Source organism: Capsicum annuum, chromosome 3 (assembly GCF_002878395.1).
Source record: "Capsicum annuum cultivar UCD-10X-F1 chromosome 3, UCD10Xv1.1, whole genome shotgun sequence".
Lineage (NCBI taxonomy): Eukaryota > Viridiplantae > Streptophyta > Magnoliopsida > Solanales > Solanaceae > Capsicum > Capsicum annuum.
The window spans coordinates 215,323,132-215,347,242 of NC_061113.1; the positions used below are offsets into that span (position 1 = coordinate 215,323,132).

General features: G+C 33.1%; 1 protein-coding gene and 2 long non-coding RNA genes across 7 annotated transcripts; 1 reads left to right on the forward strand and 2 right to left on the reverse strand.

Moving 5' to 3' along the window:
* Positions 1-1,090: 1,090 nt before the first annotated feature.
* LOC107863275 lies at positions 1,091-5,089 on the reverse strand. Of its 4 annotated transcripts, XR_001672142.2 has the most exons (6): positions 4,758-5,087; positions 4,411-4,665; positions 4,086-4,214; positions 3,224-3,792; positions 2,227-2,314; positions 1,091-2,013 (listed from the first exon to the last, which is right to left on the reverse strand). It is a non-coding gene; the product is annotated as an uncharacterized LOC107863275 (long non-coding RNA). The 4 variants fall into 4 exon arrangements; XR_001672141.2 differs by having other exon boundaries at positions 3,224-4,214; positions 4,758-5,089; XR_007053610.1 differs by lacking the exon at positions 2,227-2,314 and having other exon boundaries at positions 4,758-5,086.
* An 892-nt stretch (positions 5,090-5,981) lies between these two features.
* Positions 5,982-8,825, forward strand: LOC107863276 (dehydrodolichyl diphosphate synthase CPT3). 2 transcript variants are annotated; one of them, XM_016709131.2, is made up of 2 exons: positions 5,982-6,129; positions 7,775-8,825. In XM_016709131.2, exon 2 carries the CDS (start codon positions 7,817-7,819, stop codon positions 8,687-8,689), a length of 873 nt encoding a protein of 290 aa, XP_016564617.1. In that variant the 5' UTR covers positions 5,982-6,129; positions 7,775-7,816; the 3' UTR covers positions 8,690-8,825. The 2 variants fall into 2 exon arrangements, with proteins under 2 accessions (XP_016564617.1, XP_016564616.1); XM_016709130.2 differs by having other exon boundaries at positions 5,998-6,158.
* A 12,794-nt stretch (positions 8,826-21,619) lies between these two features.
* On the reverse strand, positions 21,620-23,452 carry LOC124897071. Its single transcript, XR_007053611.1, has 3 exons — positions 22,739-23,452; positions 21,808-22,512; positions 21,620-21,719 (listed from the first exon to the last, which is right to left on the reverse strand). It is a non-coding gene; the product is annotated as an uncharacterized LOC124897071 (long non-coding RNA).
* Positions 23,453-24,111: the final 659 nt, after the last annotated feature.

Genomic DNA, 24,111 nt, shown 5'->3' on the forward strand with positions numbered 1-24,111 from the left:
TAATCTAATCCACCCAACTCGACCCATAAAAAATACACAAACAAATAAACCCCCTTCAATTATGTTGGTCAAAATTTTTCAACGAGATTAAACCACTAAATATTTTTCAGTGAATAACTCATGAAAAACTTATTTGCATCAGTGAAAACATAAAGAAAAATATCTTTCTCTCACTTCATGGATTTACATTAGTGTAGAGATCACGAAAAATGAATTTGATAGTCAAATGCAATAGATTAAGTCCACTGAATATTTCTCTATGTAATTGAGTTAAAAGGTCTCCCTAATGTGTCAATCGTAAGATCTCTCCATTCATATGCCTTTATATGTAATTTAGATCTACGCAATTTTTTCATCATATTATTTGCTCAAAAACTTATCCACTGATTGTAGAATCTAAATGCATATAGAATTTCATATCAAATTTGAACATAATTGAACAAGAACAAAGTTTGTAATATAATTTTTTTAGTTCCATGCTTCTACGTTATCTCATCCCGCTTTATTTTTTATTCATTTATAAATAACCTACCAGCATTACATGTTGAAAGAAAAGTATTTTGTTCGTTGAGAAATTTCAACCAACAAACTCGAGGAAGAGGTATATTTCCTGGTGTATTTCTTGTAGGTAAGGCTAGGAGAATTAGATTTGAGTGTGATTTAATTTTAAAAAATGAGCAATTTAATGTTACTTTGTTTCTTCTTTTAATTAAAGAAAAGGTACAAGTGAAAAATTCTTAACAAGGAGAATAAATATGCCCTCAAAACATAACATCGAAGGTAAATTTGACTCTAAATAATGGCGAAGGACATATTTAGTCAATTTTTCAAAGTTGAAGGATAAATTTAACCTCAAAATATGACAGTAAGGATAAAATTTAATTTCAAAGCATAACGAAACATATATTCAACCAATTTTTCAAAGTAAAAAGACAACTCTGACCCTTTTTAAAAAGTTACTTTATTCTAAGAATAGAAAAAATAAGTTCTTTTACAAGTATAATTCTTACTCCTACTGTATTATTCAACTAGATAGGTATGCCTGTGCGTTACATGCGCCCAACGCGTATAGTAGAATAAAATGAAAAAATAACAGCAAGAGACTATCCCATTTGATTAGATCAGTTGATGAAAAAGATTTCAAATGTATGTTTTATACAATCATGGAAAAAATATACTACTGGATTCTCATATTTACATATGATAGTGATTGTTGGCTATTCTACACAAGTTTTGGCAAAAGAGAGTTCAACAGACTAATACCAGCTGCCGAAGTAACACTCCAGTTGTGCAAAATAGTAACCGTGTCTAAGCAAAGCGCTTTGATTCCAGTCGGATCTGGTATCCAACACTATCACCGAGATTCTCTCCTTTTTTCAGAGCATATTCGAGCGACAACTGATATTGCAGATGTACGACGAGTTTGAGTGCATATGATGTTACAGTCCGCACAACAAAAGGATGATATCTCCTCTTCTAGAATAAATTGAGGGAGTTGTGTAGATGATTCTGGCAAACACCGAAAGTTATGGAGATGAGTTGGTTGCTGATGCATATCTCATACCTACAACTACAGTTGGTAAAACTGCTGGCGACTTGATCAAACAGTACATAGCTTTAACAGCAATCCAACTGCCATTAGTGCATTTGCAGATACCAAGTTGGGTGTTCAACCATCGCAGTTGTTGCAACTTTTAGTTCTAGAGGGCCAAATCGGATCACACCAGATATACCTATACCTGATCTGATAGCACCAGGTGTCAACAATATTCTTGCTAGTTGGACTTGGTCATTCTCTCGACTTCTTAGTCTTTTTGGACAAAGGCTGTGTTGAGAAAGTAACTGATGATGTAGCCACCGACCATGATCCATTGGAGTAATCTGAGCTAATAATACATCCATTACTCCTGTTGGACTCCCTGGCAATGTCCCAAACTTCCTTTTATTTGAATGGTGAAAACCAATGTTGCAAGCCAAATCTTGTATTAGTCTAGAACATTCTTCCACTTTGTCCTGTTACATTACCCAAATTTTATTAGTAAAAACAGTAAATACGCCTCAATCTCAATCAAATTAAATCGACTATGTGTCTTTTAACTTCCTAATTACTATCCCATTTCATTTACTTTTACTTATTAATTGTACTAATGTCAATTTTTACTTATCTAGTCTAAAAATTCAAGAAAATTCCAAGGATGCCCAAAAGTTAATCTTGGTACTTCTCACCAATGCAAGGCTGTAACCTATCAAGAACAAACATGTGACATTGTGGTAGAAGCCATTGCAGAAGGAGGGTAACCAATGAATCTACCATCTGTTATTGGCAAAAATACCATATACCAGTTAGAAAACAGATTACAACACTAAAGCTTTATATGATTGAGGCATAATTGTTGTTGTTGTTGTTGGTGGTTGTTGATTACAAATGATAATGTAGTCAAAACTTTATTGAATAAGGCGTAATTGCTTATTTTTAATAGTATTATATACATCTTCCCGGGGACTTTATTCAGTAATACTCTTGAGTGTGATATTATCATATACTTGAAAAGCATGCTAAATACACTACGTTGCGAGAAATTCCTATATACTCCTAGTTCTCACAGTTGTGAGGACTCCTATATAATATCATTCATGCCATGTAGATCAGGTAAAAATTCTTCAGTCATCCAACGCCCACCAAAATATCTAGCAGTCAGTCCTTTTTTTTAATAACAGTGGTATCCGAACTAACTTGTGGGCACAACGACTAATTATATGCTATTTCCAGGTCAACAAAATATCAGGTAAAGATCATTCTTCCTCTCCTTCGAACACTTAAATCCATATTTTAGAAAAAAAATTCTGGCTTTTTAAGTGACTGATGCAGTGATGTAGCACAAAGCTAAAACAACATAGATCAAATGAGATATATACAATTAATAAGAATCAAATGAGATATACACAAATAATAAGATTGAACGTTGGGGTTTATACAATTCAGAGCAAATAAGTAGAAGAAACCACAAAAATGCAGCCAGAATGAGGAAAATGAAGTAGGAAATAAATGAGATCAAATAACAGGAACATGAAATTAATTAACCAAGCCCGTAAAATGCAACATTGACCTAAGAAACTCAATAAAAGAAAAGGCAGGAACTGCTTCTTCTAAAGCATAGATGTAAAATGTAAGTGAGCTGAAAAGTAATCAAAATGAGTGGCAGAATGTAAGTGCATTACTAACCATTGAAAATTTTGTTGAGATAGCCGATTTTCAGTAGCCTGCTTGACCGGTTCAGAAAAGCTTACATGATCTGTTGAATATTACTAATCGAAAAAAAACTTTACTTTATCAAAGTCTCCATCTTACCACTAATTAAAACAAATTACTGGCATAAACTACACCTAAAGTGATTAGCATGTTCATCAACAGAAGTTAATCTCTAATCTGTTCAATCTCGAGTTGAAGCAATCATCCGAAAGTGATGAAATTTGAAAACGGAAGGGTGTGTCAAACCTGTGTGAGGCCCCTGGGAACTGATCCGATATTTGAAATCGCAACCCAGTACATGTTTGGATAATATGGGTAGAATCACAGGTGAATCATCATTACTTATGAAAAGAATGATCAATAAAACTGTAACCATTCACTCAGCAAAAAGAATGTTAAGACAACTCCAATACTGATCCCTAGCGATAGCATTGGTTGTAAAAGAAGTGCTAGATCATAATCAATGATGGGCAGATCAAGTATTGGATGCCTTAGCTTGAGGTTGTAATAGACATTTGCCCCTGCTGCACCAGTTATCATGCCTTGAAAAGAAAACAGAATCCTCAAAGATAGTGTGGAGCATGGACCAAACTCAAAAAATTATTTCCCATTTTTTTCCTATTATATGCCCCTTCTAAAAGGACACAACTAAGCGTTGTGATAGCTTTAGTGAAGCAAGAAGTATTAACACAATAAACCATCTAGCATACACTTGGAAGTTATATCTTACAAGAAGTCCCTCAACTTAAAAAAAACACGCTTCGATCACAAATCAGCATACAAACAAGACAAGCATGAAAATTATGAATATTTAATGTCACAAATAGATTCTTACATTTTGATATTGCAGTTGATGTCTTTGGATCAAACCCAATGATCAAAGTAAGCATCGGAACAAAGATACCCCCCCAGCAAAGAATCCAATCACTGAACCAATAATTACTCTCTACCCAAATTCCAATTCCTGAAATATATATCACACTTCAGTCATGCATCTATGACAAGACATCAACATGTTTCTGAAATACTCAAAGACTGCCCTTTGACCTAAGAAATAAGTGATTACGCCTTCAAACCGTCAATTAAACAGAATGATCCTTCCAAAAAATTAGCCTCAATTGAATTAATATGATATGTCACTGATGTAGAAGTGAACTTACAAGCCAAAAATGTTGGTAATGCATTTTCCCCTGCGGAAGAAGAAAATTGAATAGCTTAAAAAAGGAGCCTAATTCAAAGTCATTACTTATTCCATTTGGAATTTGCTCAGCGGAGGCGAAAAGGGAAAAAGCTAAAACAAGAAAACCAATCAGCCCGTCTGCATATCCTGCTAAAGCTTTCAATCTTAATCCAATTTTAACCATCAATTGCTATACCCCCACTCTATAAAATTGCTCCAAATAACCAGCACCCTACTGAGATAATCAAGATTAGAACATTTGACCAAATCAGTAACCTATAAAAAGCAAGTTGAAAACAAGAAATATATGTAGATCATTACACTTACCCAACTAAGTATTTAAAATCTTCAACTTTTTAGCAGCTCCAGAAATCAATTCCTCTAAATTTCATATAGAGTACATTGAACAAGTAAGAAACTTCCAGAAATGTATGCTTGAAGCAAGAAATCAAGATCCTAGACTTACAAAGAAGTGGATTGTTATTCAGTAGTGGAAAGAGAGGATTTTTGTTAAGTGTTTTTGGGAAAAAGATTGAAGGCGTACATCTGTAGTTTATTTGGAACGAGGATGATGAATTGGAGGGCTCTAGAGTAAGATATTTGATACTGTGAATTTACCATATTACCCTTGCTTCACCTTTCTCTATAATAGCAATATACCTCATTCCATCGGAACGTTATCATTTATCTTAAATAAAATATACCCCTGAACAATTAACAAAAAGTCAAATATATGCCCAACACTAACATAGACACTACTCAAATGTACCCGATCTATTGATTGAATTTGCTTCATTAATAAACTTATGCTTAGGCTTTTATTATTATGGACCAATACCAAGCTATGGAAGCGACATCAAAATATATTTATATCATTTTATTATTTAGAGGTATATTTAATTTTTAAAATACTTATATACATGATTTAAATTATTATATTTACTTACTAAATACATATAATTTATCACTTTTGATGTAAAACACCACTCTTGAAAATATCAAAAGGCAAGCCAAAAAAATAATGTTAGTACACCATGTCTCAAGAAATACTATCTTCAGGAAAAATTAAAGTAGCAAATTATGGATAAAATCATGAATAGATAAATTTAATTAAGCGCAACTTTCTTTTTTCTTTTTACAATTACGTGCATATATTTTATAACTTATACTTTTTTTTGTTCAAAATAAATGAATGTTAGGGTTACGCTCCTTAAGAAAATTAATTAATAATCTAAATTAAAGAGTAATTTGTTTAAAAAAATTGCTCTAAAAAACTAATAATATAAATTAAAGAGTAATTTCACTTATTTTCAATTTTTTTTTTTTTTAAATAGAGATAGCTGAAAAGTCATACAAAAAAATAATTTTGAAAAGAAATTATCTAGTAGTACATATTTGGACTTTAAAAGTTCATTTATTCAATTATTAAAAAAAAGTTAAAAATTTGTTTATTTTGGACAGGAGAGAGTAATAAGCTACAATCAATGAAGAAAGAAATAAAATAAGAAATCAGTTAATTATTTATGGTGAAAAAATATAGGAGTATATTATTTTTACTAAATTGTGTTGTGTTTGCATATTGGTCAAAGGAGAGATCTATCTGAAGTCTAAACTAAAAAGTATATGTCAGAGGAAGAGACGGGGGGAAACTGTCCGCGGCCGACCCCTCTTTCATTCCTCAAAAACATCGCAGCTACAGGTTCGCTGTTTTGTGATTACGAATCAAAGGTGCACTGCTCTTTAATTTTAATGTTGTAAATATATAAAATGCTGTCGATAAAATCTGTCTTAAATAGGTGTTATTCATGTTTTAAGTTCTACTTTGATTGAATAGTCTCCCAATGCACTAGTAGTAGTTGTAGGGTGTTTGCATGCCTGATCCATAACTATTTTATTGTTTTGCTAAGTGGGCTGTGGTTGGTTTGTCACCCTTAGTTCTGGGTTTGTATTTGGCTTCTATTTTGTGTTGACTGACTCTCTTCAAGATCTGAATTCTATATTCTGAAAATGGATGGCAGTATTTCCTGACGTTAGCTAATATAGTCTTGAAAGCTGATGTCCTCCTTTTGTTGAGATGTTATTTGTCTGGATATCTTTTTATTGTACTGAATCTACTTATTGCAATTGCTGTGTATTTCATAACCTTGTTTCTTAGTCATGTAGTTTTGAGTTACTAAAATAACAGCAAACAATAACCTACCCAGCAGGGGTGAGGGGTTCACCCTAACCCCCTTAGCCAAAAATTGAACTATATATAGGTATTTTTTATGTACATATAGAGATTTTTGCATTCCCTGAACACCAGACTAGAGGTTAGCTCAGTATTTTAGGAGGTTCAAAATTCATCTTGAGATTTCAAGTTCAAATGCTAGGCGTCAAACTTTTACTTTTTGAATGTTGAAGATTCTTGGATTCAACATTGATACCCAATGTAATCCCACAAGTGGGTTTGGCCAGGGTAGAATGTATGGAGACTTCACGCTTATTCTTTGTGAGATACAAAGGTTGTTTCTAATACACCCTCAGCCCAAAAGTAGAGTTTTCGAAGCAGAATTACAAGAATTAGCCAACATGTAGTAGATCCAAAAAATCATCATATCCTTTGGTGCTCCTTGTCAAGAGCTTTTCTCCTGCTTGGCACCCTTCCCGAAATATTTACAATGTAAATACACTGCTGTTTTGAATCTTTATCTTATGAACTAGTTTACAAGTTATTGCAAGTGATATTATAGTCAACAATTAGTGCTCTAAATTTTGCTTAAGGAGTAGAAATAGTGAAAAAGTCTGCCATTTCTTGAAAAAACTGACAAGTTCTATGAGCAAAACCAATTTAAGCAAATGCTCACTGCAATTTCTGACACAGGGAAACTTCAAGCAGCAAGAAAATGTTGTAAAAAAGAATCTTTCAGTGAATGAATTAGTAAAATGATAGTTCCTTTTTCTTTTGTTTAAGATAGTTCTTTTTTTTTGGCAACTGATAGAAAGTTCCAAATTCACTCTAGATATAGGAGGAAAAATTAAGAAACTCCAAAGAATTTTATTAAGACAAGAACAATGCAATAGACCTTCTGAAACACAGTAATCCTATTATAGAACTCGAGAAACTTCCTGGTGTCATTATACAAAGTCTAGTGCATGATCGCAAGTAGCTCACTATGCTAATTTTGTTTAGTATTTATTGTGATGTCAACTTACAACCGTGATTTTATTGTGATGTCAACTTACCACCGTGATGTTTTCTCTTGTTCTGTATTGCCTTTTAAATGGCAGAAAGAAGTTGATTTTATTCGTTTCATACTATTATGGACTGTTAGGTGAGGCTAAATTCCCTAATATTTGATTAGGTTGATCTTGCTGCATGGTCAAGCATTAGTTCGAGGGTTGATATGGAAGGTGTGAATGGTAAAAGAGTGGGACATCTATTTGAAAATATTAGCAGCTTTGTTCGTCAATGTATATTTTCTATACTTAATGTGGGTCCTGTTCCTAGTCACATTGCTTTCATTATGGATGGAAACCGTAGATATTCTAAGAAGCAGAACTTGCTTGACGGGGATGGACATAGGGATGGATTTTCAGCGCTTATCAACATGCTAAAATATTGCTACGAACTTGGTGTAAAATACATAACGGTTTATGCCTTCAGCATTGATAACTTCAAGCGAAGGCCTGAAGAAGTTGCATCACTAATGACACTGATGCAGGAAAAGATTGATGAATTAACTAAAGAGGAGAGCATTATAAACCGCCTTGGGATTAGGATTTACTTTCAAGGAAACCTAAAACTTCTGAGTGACCGTGTTAAGTCAGCAGCCGAGAAGGCTATGGTAAAGACATCAGGCAATTCCAGAGCTGTATTGTCTATTTGTGTTGCCTACACATCAACAGATGAGATAGCGCATGCTGTTCAAGAATCTTGTGAAGAAATGTGGGATGATATTAGAAAACAAGAAGCAAATAATGCTGAAGGCAATTTTATTGGACTCGAAGAAAATGGGAAGGACGAGAATGAGCACCGTATTGGTGTGACAGATGTTGACAGGCATATGTACATGTCAGTTTGTCCTGATCCAGACATTATTATACGGACTTCTGGAGCAACTCGGTTAAGCAATTTTCTTTTGTGGCAAAGTGCACATTGTCTTCTTTATTCTCCTACTGCACTATGGCCTGAGATTGGTTTGAGGCATTTGATTTGGGTAATTTTAGACTTCCAGAGAAACTACTCGTATTTGAAGGAGAAAAAGAAACAGTCATGAAGTATACGTAAAAGTTCTTTAGCAACTATTAATCCTGCTGTGATTTTGTCGTGCAACGCTTTTTGTTTAATGCAGTTCTCGTCCCAAATCTCTCTCTCTCTCTCTACCTTATAAATAGACCAAATATTTTCTTCTACATCACGGCTCTCTGCAATATTCTCTCAAAATTATTCCTCATTTCATTCGAGTATTCCACCAGGTTCAGGTATGGATATTTACTAGTAATTTTTATTAAAAAAAAAATTGAGTTCTAAGTTTACAAACAGGTATGAGGTAATTCTATCCACCAATGCTAGGACAGTAAGGAAAAAATCACCTTGTGTTGAAATTCTTAATGTTGAAGTTTACTGCAAGGTAGACTTCAACTTGTCAACAACTTCATTGTTGATCAATATTTAACTGTTTTATGCCTCTTTAGTTTTGATGATGTGCATTGCATTGTTTTTCTACATAGTATATGTAGCAACTGCAAAAGGAAAAAATCTACTCTAACGGAAAATAGTTTACGTGAAAAAGACGTTGAGATGCTGACAACTATTGCCTATAACACCTATGTTTGATGAGAAGCAGGATAATATGCAAAGTCTTAGGGGTCGTTTGGTAGTGTATAAGAATACTACCGAATAGGGTATATTTTTGTAGAAAGAGGACACAAGGTAATCAGCTCAATTTGTTGAATTTTCTTGTTTCTACAGATTGTTAGCATGGGCGCTGTTAGAGTTCTAATTATGGGTTTATCAAAATCCAGTAGCTTTGGTCAACATTAGGTATTTGTGTTAAGAAATCCATTTAATATGGATGAAATTTATCCAGAACCCAGTAAAAAGCTGCCTTTTCTAGAATCAGCAGCCCAAAAACTCAATTCTGAGTTGAGGACTTAATGAATTCTTTTATAGCTCTACTGATGTCAATTGTCAGAGTGTCCTTGCTCTAGATTTCTGCTTCTTTTGGCATCACTATTGATGATATCAGGAACAAGCACTAATTTAGCCTAATGGTAGACATGAGGTAATAAAGGCAAATCGTGGTGTTGTTGCCATTTATGATGGCCGATTCTTGAGGAACGGAAGAGATGTTCTGCGAGAACTCGATCATTCTGTGGATGCAATATTGGCTAGTGGCATCGTTGGAGCAGCAACATTCATGCTTGTACAATCAGCAGATTGGAAAGCACAACTACTCCCAAGCAAGCCTTTCGAGGTATTTGAACTCTTGCGATCTTTTGATTGTTCAATTCTGCATGCCTATAGTTTATTATGTTTGAAATTTCAAAATTAAACCTTTGAATTATATCCATGCGGATTGAAACCAATTTGTGTTAGTAAGTCTCAAGACTTCAACTGTATATGTAGGACTCTATATGTATAAAATATAGTATCATCTTTTAGCCAAACAATCAAGCGTCCCTTCACAATGGGTGGTTCGGGAGTAGTAGGAGCAACTTCGAAAACCCACACTTTGCCACACCATGTCTCACAATAAAATTGACCCTTGTAATAATAAATATCCGCGACTTCACTGGGATTGTTAATGTCGATCTCCTTTCAGTTGAGGAAATATGTGTTTTAGTCCAAATGTCCAATCTCACTTGCTCACTTAAAATAATACATTTATATAACCTGCTTCTATAGACTCCCACACATAATATATATGATTTGGTGGAAAATATTTGTAATCTTCCATAGATGAAGTCAGGAGAGCAAATAGGAATGCACCAGTAGTAAAATGGCAAAGGAAGTTAGAGATGTTAGATATTGAAGTTTATTAAGTGATGAGTTATTGTGTTACATGTGCAAAATTTGTACATTTTTTACCATTGAGATGTCTTTGACTGGGATAAGATCCGTGCAATAAGGCTTGCAATTTATATAGGAAAATTACACATTATAGATAAAATAATTTTATAATTACATTGTATGGTTAAGGTTTTAAAAATTACCATTAATAGTTACTTGTTAGTTATAAAACTATTTTTTTGTGGGCCCCTATATACAGGTATAATTTGTTATGTATATACCAAATAATGCTTTCGTAATTCACGCATATTCAACATATAACAAAAAATATTTTTCTCCCAAATTCTTCTCCCAAATCTCCTATTTTTTTGTGTTTCACCTACACATGCGCTGTGTTTTTTAATTGAAGATTACTTGGGGCAATTTTTCATCCCTAAACTTCCGCGGAGATATGGTTTGAAGGTTTTTGCGGTAATTTTTACTTTTTATGGATATATAGATTTGTTTTCCTTTGTTTTTTTAAGGTACTCTCTACATTAGCCACTAATTTTATTTAAATTTCATCTATTTGTAGTGTTAATTAGGTCTTCAAGTAATCAATTTCTAGTGTTAATTAGGTTTTCAAGTAATCAATTTCTTCAAGTAACCGATTTCTTGTTAATTAGCCACTAGATTTTTTCATTAGTGTATTTTTATATACATATGAATGTATTGGATGTATGTTTTTCATGTATATATGTAGATTTTTGCATAAGTACACATGTATACAAGTTTGTTCTGTGTTGTTACACATAGACATATATATATGCATATGTATGTGTTGTTTTATATATACATTATGCATATGTGTATACATATGTTCTATATTTTGAGTATATATACATATGCATATGTGTATATATGTATATACATATGTATATAAGTATAATTATTTCTATATACATATGTTAATTTTTATACATTGTATATCACATATTAGAATGAGCATCAATGCATTATGATCTTAATATATAAATGTTCAATCATTTAATTGTATATGTATAAAATTATACGTTTACACAATATAGCGTTGATATACATATGTATATGTTTATTCAATACGTAATTGATATGCATATGTATATGTTATACAAATGTGTATGTCTCATGTGTATATGTTTATTTGTTTAATTGTATATGTATGATATTATATGTTTATATAATGTATTGTTGATATGCATATGTATATATTATACATTATATATAATTATAAAATTTGAATATGTCTGTATATACAATTGTGTTTATATATATTTAGTTAAAATTCAATTCTATGAAGTATAATTGGTTAAACCAATTTGGTTTGTATATGTTTGTACGAAAAAGGGGTTATGGAAGCAGAATCACTGTTATACTAGTCAAGTACACGTGCAACGCACGTGTGTTCAATATTAAAGAAGAAATTTGCATGCATTTGTTTTTGAATGTTTAAATATTTAATCAAAAAATTACGTGACATCATTCACACAACAACATAATCTATATGAGATAATTTATATTTTAATTTATTTGAAATAGATGTTAAGACTTTCTACGCCGCTCAAACTTAAAAACTAATAAACATAATCGTATTTGATTTCAAAATCCTAAATTAACAAAAGTAATATGGAGGATTTATTTAACTCCTAAATTTTGGTACTTCCAACCTATCTAAGATTCAGTAAGCGTATTTTTAATTAATTTTAAAGTTTAAAATAGTAAAAAACATTTGAATAATAATATATTTTTTTTTGGCAATTAACTCACTTTATTAGTTACCAAGTGACAGTCATTACAAAGTTAAAGAGAAGACAATTCTATCTACCTCTTCTCAATATTACAACTTGAACCAACAAATTACCTCTCCAAACTCACTCTGACTACTGAAACTTCCTAATACATTCAAACAATGTAGGATTCGTTCTGACTCTTATACACAACTTTATTTTGAGGCCTCTTATCAATTCTTCAATACGCACAGCCTTCTTCTGAAATATCCTGTTGTTTCTCTCTATCCAGATGGTATATACCACTGCTGTCATGCTAGCTTTTAGAATGATTCCTCTGGCATTTTTGCCTCTAGTTCTTTTCTCCATCCAGCTACACATGCTTCTCCAGTTCTGAGGGCAACCGGTCCAACCTTGCCAATTCAACATAGCCTTCCATATCTTATTAGTGACTATACAATCGAAATAAAGATGATCTCTTGTCTCCAGCTGGCGGCCTTGACAGAACATGCAGGCAGTGTCTATTGTAATACCCCAGCTCAGCAGTCTTTCTTTTGTTCTGATATTCCCATGCGGGCTCAACCATAACATGAAGTTGTGTTTAGGCTCGGCAATATTGTGACACACCAGTTTAGTCCAAGGGTTGTTATCAACTTCTCCCCTTATCTTCATGTATGCCTTATTTATCATAAATTTCCTTTGGACAACTATGCTCTTCATATCCCTAAGCTTCTGCCAGTGTTTTCTCATTGGACATCTTCCTTAGCATCTAACAAGCTTGCTGAGGAATATTCATTTCAAACAAGTTTTGCTTCTTTATATAGTAATGGTGCATCCATGCTATCAACAACTTGTCCTTGTGTTGACTTAGGGCCCATAGCAGTTTATATATTGTTGTCTGATGGAGTGATTCCATACTCGGGGATTTATGACATTTAGACCTCCTGCTCTCTTAAGTAAACAAAGTTTCTCCCAAGCTACAAGAACTTTCCTAGTAACTATAGCTTCTCCTGACCATAGATAACTTCTACGTATTGCTTCAATAAGTTTTATGATCTTTTTTGGCATTAAGAAAATTTGAGACCAACAAGATTGAACACCAAATAAAATTGCTTTGATAAGTTGTAGCCTACCTTCATAAGAAAGACTTCTTGCCATCCAGTTAGTTATTCTTGCAGTGATCCGTTATTCTTGCAGTGATCCTGTTCGCAAGAGGCTTACAATATTGTACTGTAAGCCTCTTCGTAGATAATGAAACACCAAGATACTTGAAGGTAAGCTCTCCTTTTTCAAACTCCAAAACCTGAAGAATCTGCTGCTGAATATCCTGTTTTACACCTCCAAAGAAGACCTGACTTTTAGACAAGTTAGCCTTTAAACCTGATGCTGCAGAGAACATTTCAAACCTTTTCCTCAATCTAGTTACTGACAAAACATCACCTCTAGTAAATAACGACAAATCATCTTCAAAAAAAGATGTGTTATGTCTAATTTCTTTCACCTTGGATGATAGGCATAGTCAAGTTCTTGCTTTTAGTCCTTTTAGTCATCTATTTAAGTATTTCATAAACAAGACAAATATATAAGAGGACATAGGATCCCCTTGTCTCAATCCTCTCTCGGCTTGGATGGTAGTGGTCAGTTGTCCATTTACACAAAGTGTAGCTCACAGTTTTTATGCATTTCATGATCTATGTACACATCTTCAAAGGAAACCCCAGTTCTTTCAAAATTTGCTCAATAAACTGCTACTTCACAGAGTCATATGTCTTTTGTAGGTCCACTTTAATCATACATCTTAGAAATATTGTTTCCTTTCTGGTGTATCCCTTCACCAATTCATGACTTAAGATAATGTTGTCAGTAATTAGTCTCCCTGGTACAAAAGCAGACTGACTTGGACCCACAATATCATTCAAAACACCTTGTAATCTATCATAAATTAGGGAAAAATCATCATTTCCACCCTACACTATACCCGAAAAATCGAAGACATACTTAAACTATTGAAGTGACCTAATATACACCTAAACTATTTAAAAGTGAATTTTCTTACACCCTAACAAACATACAACCAATCTCATGCTGGGAGGTGTTCTGCACTCGCCTCACGTCATCAATATGTCACTGCCACGTCAGATATTATGTGAAAATTACAATAAATAAATTTCATGTCATTATTATTGCTTCTTCCTCACTATACATCATCAATTCACCATTGAAGAACCACCATTGAAGCTATTATCACCCACATCTCCATCACAATTATTTTCACAAAATACCATCAAATTCAAAGTTACACCCAAATATTCTTACTATTAAAACCCGCAACAACATTTTTACTAGATTTTTACTTTTACCATAATTGTAGATCTTTCATGGGAGACAACTTGTTCATATTTATTTTTCTTCTTTTATTAATAAATTATTTATTTTTGTTTCATCATTATCAAAAATACACAAATTTACTTAACAACTCCCATTTTCACTATAATAATGCTAAAAAAGTTCAAATCTTTACAAGAGAAATTTAAGATGACCCACAAAAAATCGAGATCAAAAGTCGCATATTAGTTTTCTTCACAAGATCCACAACCATTGTTATTATTGAAATTTACAACAACAATCACCATAAATTTTTGCATTCACCATCGAAATCACAACATTATCATTTTCAATCATCAAAAATATAAAACATACCCACTATTCATTTTTTCATCAATCACCAACTTCACCACTAAATAGTGAAGAATAAGTACTCAATTAGTGAGAAAAATAGATCTAACGAAGTAAAATGACTGTGATAAGAAAAATGGAGGAGAGGAGGCAAAATGAAAAAAAAAAGAAAGAAGAACAACAAGAAAAAAAGAAGAACAAGAAAGGTTGCCACTGGCGGAGAGGAGGCTATGCATTTTTTCTTTCCTTTTTTTTCTCTTTTTCTGTTTTAATTTTATTCCAATAAAAATAAGCAATGTTCATGGAAGATCTGGGACTAATACTTCCTACAATATCTATTAAACAATAAAGAGATAAAGTTTCAAGTATTGAGCTTAAATTAATTTTCTTGTTTTCTAGAAGAACTTTACCTTGCAACTTCTTTAAGTTTTTTTTACTGGTAAAAAAATCTGCGTGGTTGTATTTTACAACAACAACAAACCCAGTGTATTCCCACATAGTGAGGTCTGGAGAGGGTAAGATGTACGTAGTTCATACCTCTACCTCTAAAGAAGTAGAAAGACTGTTTTCGATAGACCCCCGGCTCGAGACACGGAATAATAAACAAATTCATAGTAAAGCATGGAATAAGATGGCATAACATAAAGACGACACCCACAAGTAATAGTAAACAGAGAAAAGTAAACAAATTCGTAATAAAGCATGAAACACGGTGTCATAACAAGAACAGTACCCCTACCAAGTAATGCCCTACACTAGCGACCCAAACTAATCCTAGCCTTCTGCCCTAATTCGCGTCCTCCAGAACTTCCTATCTAGGGTCAGGTCCTCAGTGAGCTGTAACTGCTTCATGTCCCGCCTAATCACCTCTCCCCAGTACTTCTTCGGCCTACCCCTACCCCACCTAAAACCATCCAAAGCTAGCCTTTCACATCTACGAACCGGGGCATCCATGCCCCTCCTCATCACGTGTCCGAACCAGCTCAATCTGACTTCCCGCATCTTATTCTCCACTGGAGTTACACCAACCTTCTCCTTGATAGTCTCATTCCAAACTCTATCCCATTGTTAGCCCACACATCCAACGCAACATCCGCATTTTCGCCACCTTCATTTTTTGAATGTGAGAGTTCTTAACTGGCCAACACTCCGCTCCATACAACATGGCCGTATGGACTGTCACCCTGTAGAATTTGCCTTTAAGCTTGGGCGGCACCTTCTTATCATACAACACCCCCGAAGCGAGCTTTCACTTCATCCATCCTGCCCCAATACGGTGCGAGACATCCTCGTCAATCTCATCGTTACCTTGAATCACGGACCCGAGATACTTGAAACTATCCCTCTTACATACCACCTGTGATTCCAACTTCACTACCACCTCATTCTCCAACCTCACGTCATTAAACTTGCATTCTAAATATTCTGTCTTGCTCCTACTCAACCTAAACCCTTTAGACTCGAGAGTTTATCTCTACACTTCTAATTTATCATTCACACCCCCCGCACCTAATTTCTTTTTCTTTTTAGTTTGTTGCCACATCAGCTTCTAGGGTGTAAATAAATTCACTTTTAAATAGTATAAGTGTGTAATAGATCGTCTCAATAGTTTAGAAGTGACTTTGACTTTTCGAATATAGTTTAGGATGAAAATGATAACTTTTTCCTAATTAATTATCTTGGAAATGATCTTATAAATAGTAGTGCAGCAAGCAATAGGTCTAAAGTCTTCGGTATGTCACGTTGAGCGGTCTTTGGGACAAAAGTGATCACTGTGGTATTCATTTCCGCAAGCAACTTATTTTCTTCAAAAAATTCTTTCACGCCCTTGATAACATCCTTCTTAACAATAGGCCAAAATAATAATATTGTCCGATGTAAAATGTGTTTACTAAAATGAAAAAAAGGAGGTCAACGTTTCATTGGGAAAGAGATATCAAATGAACCATTGAGTTCTAAAAATCGATTTCACTCTTAAACTATTCACGCAACCTATTATCCCTATACACTTCAAAAAATTAAATCGCAAAAGAACAGAATGAAATATATAAAAACAACATACCTTGGAGAATGATGTGCGTGGCTATAGAGAAGCCTTTTTATAAATAAGTTGATGGTATTTAGTTATTTTCTGACCTTCGATGAATTTTAATTTCTTTTAACCCACAATCTCAAATAATAGTCTTTTATTTTTTTTAAAACATGAATTATAAAGAGTATAAGAAATGGAAAAGGCTAATAGCGACAGCGACTTTGAAAGAAACTATTCTTTAAGGAAGAAAATATGAATACTAATTTTGTATAATTCCATATTGATACTATATTTGATCCCAAATGAAAATATTAATCATCATAATTCTTTATTTCAAGAAAAAAACAAAAAAAGGAGAATTATATGATCAATAAGAAAAGTCTTGAAGGAAAACTAATTCATCAGAATCCATATAAAAATATTTAACACAAAAGTAAAAATTACCAAAAGCTCTTAAATAATATAAATAAAGCTAGAAGAACTCACATATCAAGGAGCAATTAAATAAGCACCAAAATAGTATTTGATGTGATGCTTATGGTCAATTTTTACTTTTTTCAATTAATAAATACCTGACAATTTTTTTTTCTTTTTTCAATCAAAAAAATCCAACAAACCAATACTTTCTGTGAACAGAGTCTAGGTATTATACTCTGAAAGAAGCCTCCTTTCTTCATAACTTAAAAGACACCGAGTAGTTCAAGCCTAAATATGTTTACATAGTTACTATAATTATTGGTTCCTAATTCATGTGTTTACATAGCCACAATTATAATTATCTATATAAGCATGAGATATGTTTATATAGGCATAGAGAGCATATTCAGGATATAAATTTACATATTTCTACAATAATTTTAAATTAATACAATGATAATACACCATCATACTAAGAGCCCATTTGGATAAGATTAATAAAATAATTTTTTAGTTTAAGTGATTAAAAGCTTAAAATAAATGCTTATAAATTAAACGGATAAGTGTTTGGATAGAAGTGCTGAAACTGGAAAAAAGTTGTTGATGCGTTTGGTAAACAAGTAATGTTAAACACTTTTTTATTGTTAAAATGACTTAAATGTTCTTAAAGTTAACATCATAAATAAGGTGAATTATTTATAATTTTTAATTTTAAAATAAAATTTTTGAACAAACCTTCGATTAATGATGGATTCGATGAAAACAAAGAAGAAAGATGAAGAGGAAATTGGAGGGAAGAGATGAAGCGAAGCGACAAAGAGAAAAAGAAAAAAAATTATATATTTAAGGACTACAAGTTTAGGGTATGGTTGGAATTGGAGACAAATATAAGGTATAAAAAGATAAATATTTTGATTAAACCTAAAAGAATTTTAATATAAAATGTAAAAAGCTGGGGTACCCAGCTTCTCACTTTTTGATTATTTTAATCAGTTTTTAGCCCCTTTTAAGCACTTTTTAGTTTTACCAAACACCTTTAAAAATTATAAAAGAGATTAAAAGTTCGTTTGATCAGATTTTAATCCTATTCAAACTGACTCTAACAATTAAAGATCAAATTAAATGTAGTAGACAAAATTTCTCTATTGATAGCAAAAGCCAATTATATCAGTATTAATGCACAAAACACATTCTAAATAATAAAGCTCCATAGCGTAATAATAGGACACAACTACTTCTAACAAACTTGATAAAAACAAAAAGAGTTATAGTAAAATAGAAGAAGAACTAATATTGATGGTGAAGGAAGCACAAATATTATTCCCGTGATATGAAATTGAATTTTGAAGGAAAAATAGATATTCAGTTTTTTTTTTTGGGAAAAAAAAAGGTGCAGACATTCACCGAAGAAAAAAAAATATCCGACATTAGAAGCATAGCTCGAGGATTGTGATATTGATATTTTTCTATCTCTATATATGAGTCCTAACTTCGAAATAAGGAAAAATGAATATACAATGTTAATTGATTTGAACGTCCAAAATTAAATAACTTGAATAAGGGAAAATTAATACGTAATATTAGTTACTTTCCGACTCTTAAATATTTGGGAGACATGTGACAAACAAATTTAATAACATATCTAGTTGGTTTTAATTTATTATTTGTCAATATTAGAAAATAAGTTTTATACTTATTTTATTATTTTAAAAATTACATAAAACAACAACTTAACTTTCATTTATTAGGCAATATCTCAATTCTCAAAACTTAATACAAATATTTCACTTTTTCAATTTCTCTCTCTAAAAGTTATATACATTACTTTACATTTCCTTTTATTATGGGTTTTAATACTTATATGATGCCTACAATTAAGGAGCCTCTATCTAGCAGTTATCAATTTTGAATTCTCAACAGTGTTTGGTTCAAACTCTTCCTCATAGTCATTCAAGATTTCCAGAAACTCCATTAACAATCATTCTGATATTTAAGATTAGAGGTTAGTAAAATTTTACTTTGTTTTTTTTTATCAACTTTACCAAATCAAAGATTTAACGGAGTAAGTTATTGCATGTGTTTCATTCATTAATTCTTACTTAGTAATGGACGATTCTCCGTCTTTTAGTTTAGAATTAACTCCATTAGAGCATATTGAACCAACACATTGGATTATTGAATTTGTTCCTGATAATTTTGATTACGAGGATCTTAGTTTCTGTGACAATAGATCAAAATCTTGCAACGATCCCAAAAAGATTAAAAAAGTTGAGGAAAGTTGTTGCTCAAAGTTCAAAAAATTTAGTTGAAAAATCGTCAATGAAGAATAAAAAGGAGTCTACATTACGGCCTCGTCTACCAAGGGTAATGAGATTTTGTCTTTGATTTTTTTTTTTTGATTTATTGTTGTTGTCTTTAGTCATGTGAAAATTGTTGATATTATTCAATCCACATACATAACAATGTTGTTATGTGATGGTGCTTATATACATACTAGATAGGATGCCCGTGCACTTAAATATTTAAAATTTAATGCTAACAAAGAGTAATTTACGGCTCTATTAGCTAGAGAGAGAATGATAAGTATAAAGTAATATAAAATTGGTCGTACAATTGACCCACTGGTTGCCAATTTCAACTGTAAGATTGAAAAACATGAAAACCATTACAAATCTTCTTCTCAAGATACGCCTAAATGGGAGCAGGATGTCGAAATATATTTCTCCATTAAGACTAATTTACACAAAAAGATGTTGAAAGTTTGTCCAACGTCTCTCTCCTTTTTACTTTAGCTGAAGAGAAGTCTAGTCACCTGTGCAAGACCAAAAGACACAATAAATTCACAACCATCTTCCATCTTTCAAGACATGCCCCTATTTAGTTCACTCTTTAATTTAATCTATTTCTCTAAAATGAAGAAATAAGACACATTATACAGATTGATAATAATTGAATTTACTTGTAAAAAAAATTGTCATCACGTAACCTGGGTTATATTAGCTTAAAATTTGAATAAGGATTGATTGAATGTTCATTATTCATAGTACAATTTTTAGAGGAGACATCTTGAAATATAAATAGAGTTGAATGAGAGTATATATAAAAGAAAGTAAGCAACTGCTTGTTATAGGCCCAGCTAAATGAGTCACTTTCAACTCCCATCACGCACATAAAATAGTGTAATTTCATTTCATGATTAGTCGGTAGACCAATCATTGCAGATTTTTTTTACTAAATACTTGTGCAATAAGCACTGGTAACACCTCGAAGGTAACACAATACTCTCATGGTAGAAATCACTAAATTGGAGCTCGAATTTAGAATGATAACCTCAACATTAACTAAATTCATTTGTATGGCCAAGTTTTTGTTCTTAAGCTATAACTGTACCTTCGAGCAGCCATTACCTCAGGATAATATAACAATGTTAAATGTCATAACCTCCAAGGAATACAGGGGCCAAAAAGAAAGAGAATCTTAATTACCTCTAGATCAGCGCACACTCTACTTTCAATGTCAGGCACCAATTCATACATCGTGTGGCGTGCTATTCTCTATATGCTTGATGAACCATTCGGAAGTGTGTGTTTACTATGCTGCATATATGATGGTTGGTCATTTTCTTTGATGTTTCACTTTTCATACAAGCTAAAAGAACTTGAAGTATCTTCATCAGCACCACTTCCTCTGAAGCGGGATCAGTCACTTCAAAGCAGCAGCTTGTCACAGCGTCAACTATCTGATGCAAAGCTTTGTCCACATTCATGTCATCTGCTTAAATTATTACTAGAGTCGAGAACTTGTAAACAGATGACGACGCAATACCAGTTATTGGTGCACCAGTCTCATCAGATTGGATCACATCCAAGAAGGGCTGAAGGTATTAAAGTGGATCAACATTGTTCCATTTGCGCCTTGAGCCATACCAACCCTAACATTTCCAGCCATGGCACTACCCATATGTTGAGGGTTGAGGTGGATGATACAAGCTCGAAAACTACATATGAAATGACGCTGCTGCTACTGCAATGAAAGAAGCACGTCCACAAGTTAATATATAACAGTCAAATAATCCAAACATAAGCTCCTTGACCCAATCTTGAACCTGGTTCATTCTTAAAAGCAAGCTCCAATCAGTTTCCTGATATAGGTCCATGAATGCATACAATAAAATTTCCATCATAAACTTGTTTTTTTAAGACCACTTACAAAAACTTCACATACCATCCAAGATTTAAAGTCAATGGGTTCCTCCAACTACCTCAAACTACTAAGTTCCCGTGTACTCATGGACACATTCAAAGATTGTTACTTGTTGCAGCTGGAAGTTTTGAAGTCATAATCTCTGATGCAAGTTCCTTTCCATCGCGATGGAACTGGACCGATACCCTTGTCATTGAAACTCTCTGATTCAGGCCATATTCCTATGACATAATACGGGTTCTTGTGTTAGTAATAAAGAATGAACTAAGTGAAATGAGATTTTTTCTACAGTTTGAGGGTATTTGCTACCAGTGTCAAAAATGCCAATTATGGTATCTGCTTCATTTGATGAGGTTGAATTCCAACCAGAACTGTAGGGGATATCATGTAGCAGATGGTATTGATCCTTCAGAAAATTTCATGATCGCGTAATGTGTAGTTAAAATACCTGATCAGGGAAAACAGAAACAACTCCGGGATGTTGAGCAAGCGACCGAGCTTCAGCATCTGATAAACGTGCTGCAATTCCTGAGAAACTATTCTTGTAGCTGTGAGCCACTGCATTCTTTCTCTTAATGAAGTGTAAGCAGGTCTTTTAAGAATGAGAAATGAATACTAGAACAACTCTGCAAAACACCAACAGTAAAATATTCAATACTCATGAACAATACCATTACCCATCAAAGTAACCCCCCAACAATTCAATGGATTTTCTTAAAGCAACATATAAACAAAGCACCACTAACAAGAAGTAAATCCGTAGAGCAAATAATTTATGAGTTCATCGAAAGATGCCTCTTACCCTGATTGTTCATATTTTTAACAAATTTTTGAATTGGAGAGATATACATAACCTTAGATAAAGGAGAACATGAAACCAACCTGAGAATCCAGGACACTATTAGCTTTAACTGAGAAAGAATTGGAGAGCTTAACACCGACAACATGCTTCACTCTTCCCCTTTCAACTCACTTGATTAACATCCTTCGCAACACAAATACAGACCTATATCCCTATAAAATCCAATCCCAACAACTTAAATCAAATTTAGGAAAACCCTTACAAAAATATCATATATGCAGATTAAGAAGAAAAAAGAGTAGACTTGACTCAAGCTGAGATTGTCTCTGAGAGGAACTTAAGAAAGCAAAGTATTCACAGGCTACATACTTTCTAGAATAATTAATAGAAACCAACTGAAATGCTTCATGATGATTATTAAATAGATGTGACGCAAACCTGATCATAACGCGTATTTGCCAAAAAACAGATTACTGCTTTATGTCCATCTTGAGGCATCGCATAGTAACTTGTTCATCTTCCAAAGTCGCCTAGGTCTAATTGAACCAATTATAAGGTAAAATTTCTCGTCAAATCATCACTCGTCTATTAAAGAATGCAATTTCTTTCGAAAGATAGGGATTTTGCTTACGTCTATTGTCATTATCAAGCCAGTTAGTCCGTAATCTTTCAGCTGCAACATTAGGAGAGGAATAAGTGTTTCAATCATGACCAGTAATTAGTTAGGAAGTAGTAATAGGAAAAGTAATAAAAAAACAATAACATTATTATAGCATGGATTGTATATAATCAAAGAAATTAAAACAATGTTAACATTGAACTTTTCAACTCATCCATGGATGGAAGAAGGAATAGCATTTTTGTCTTTCAAGGGATATCGCCCAGTTCCAGAAAACCAGGGTCATACGATAAAAAGATAACATTACACCTGTAACGACCTAAAAATTTGATGAATATGTGAAATTTATAATTTTGTGTGATTTAACTATTTAAACCCCTTCCCGTAGTTGCATTATGGTATTTCTGGGATGCGGGAGTGGTTGACATTATTTTTGATGCATTTTGGTATCATTTATGCAATATTGTGGTTTTTGATGGCTTCGAGAGCCTTATTTTGGACTTATGTGGTTATATTTTGATCCGTGCAACGGATGACCGAACGGACTGCGCCAGCAGCTCCATAATATCGATTTTAGGTTGGGTAGACCTTTGTTTCGGGTCTAGGTTCACCCGAGCTCATTTCGATCAATTAATCGGAAAGTTGGAAAATTGGAAATATGAGTGTGGGATCCACATTTGATCGAAACGACCTCGTATGGAAAATCCGACTTCACCAACAGATTCGAAATGTTGATTTTAGTGTGTTAGCATATTTGGTATGATTTTACGATTTTCAAATCTCATTTTGACCCTCGGTTTGGAAAATTATGATTTCAAATCTCGGGGGTCAATTTTATGAAAACGAATTATTCTGGAAAATCTGGTATCGCCATCGCGTCCGGAATGTCGAATTTAGTGTGGTTTCATAGTTCGTTTGCATAAATCGGACTCTGAACGAATTTCGAGCACCCCGTCGAAGTCCATTTCGAGTTAGAACAAAAAAACTGCTAAGTTATGCAGAAAATCTGCAATATATATAGCAGTTTTTTCACATTTTTGGTCAATTTTGCTCATTTTTCATCTTGTCTCTCGAGAGTTAAACCCTAAATATTTTGGGAGCTTAAAAGTGAAGTTTGTAAGAGTTTGGTAAGCTAGATTAACACCTATTTCTTGATTTTAATTACGGATTTAAGGTAAGAATTCACCCTTTT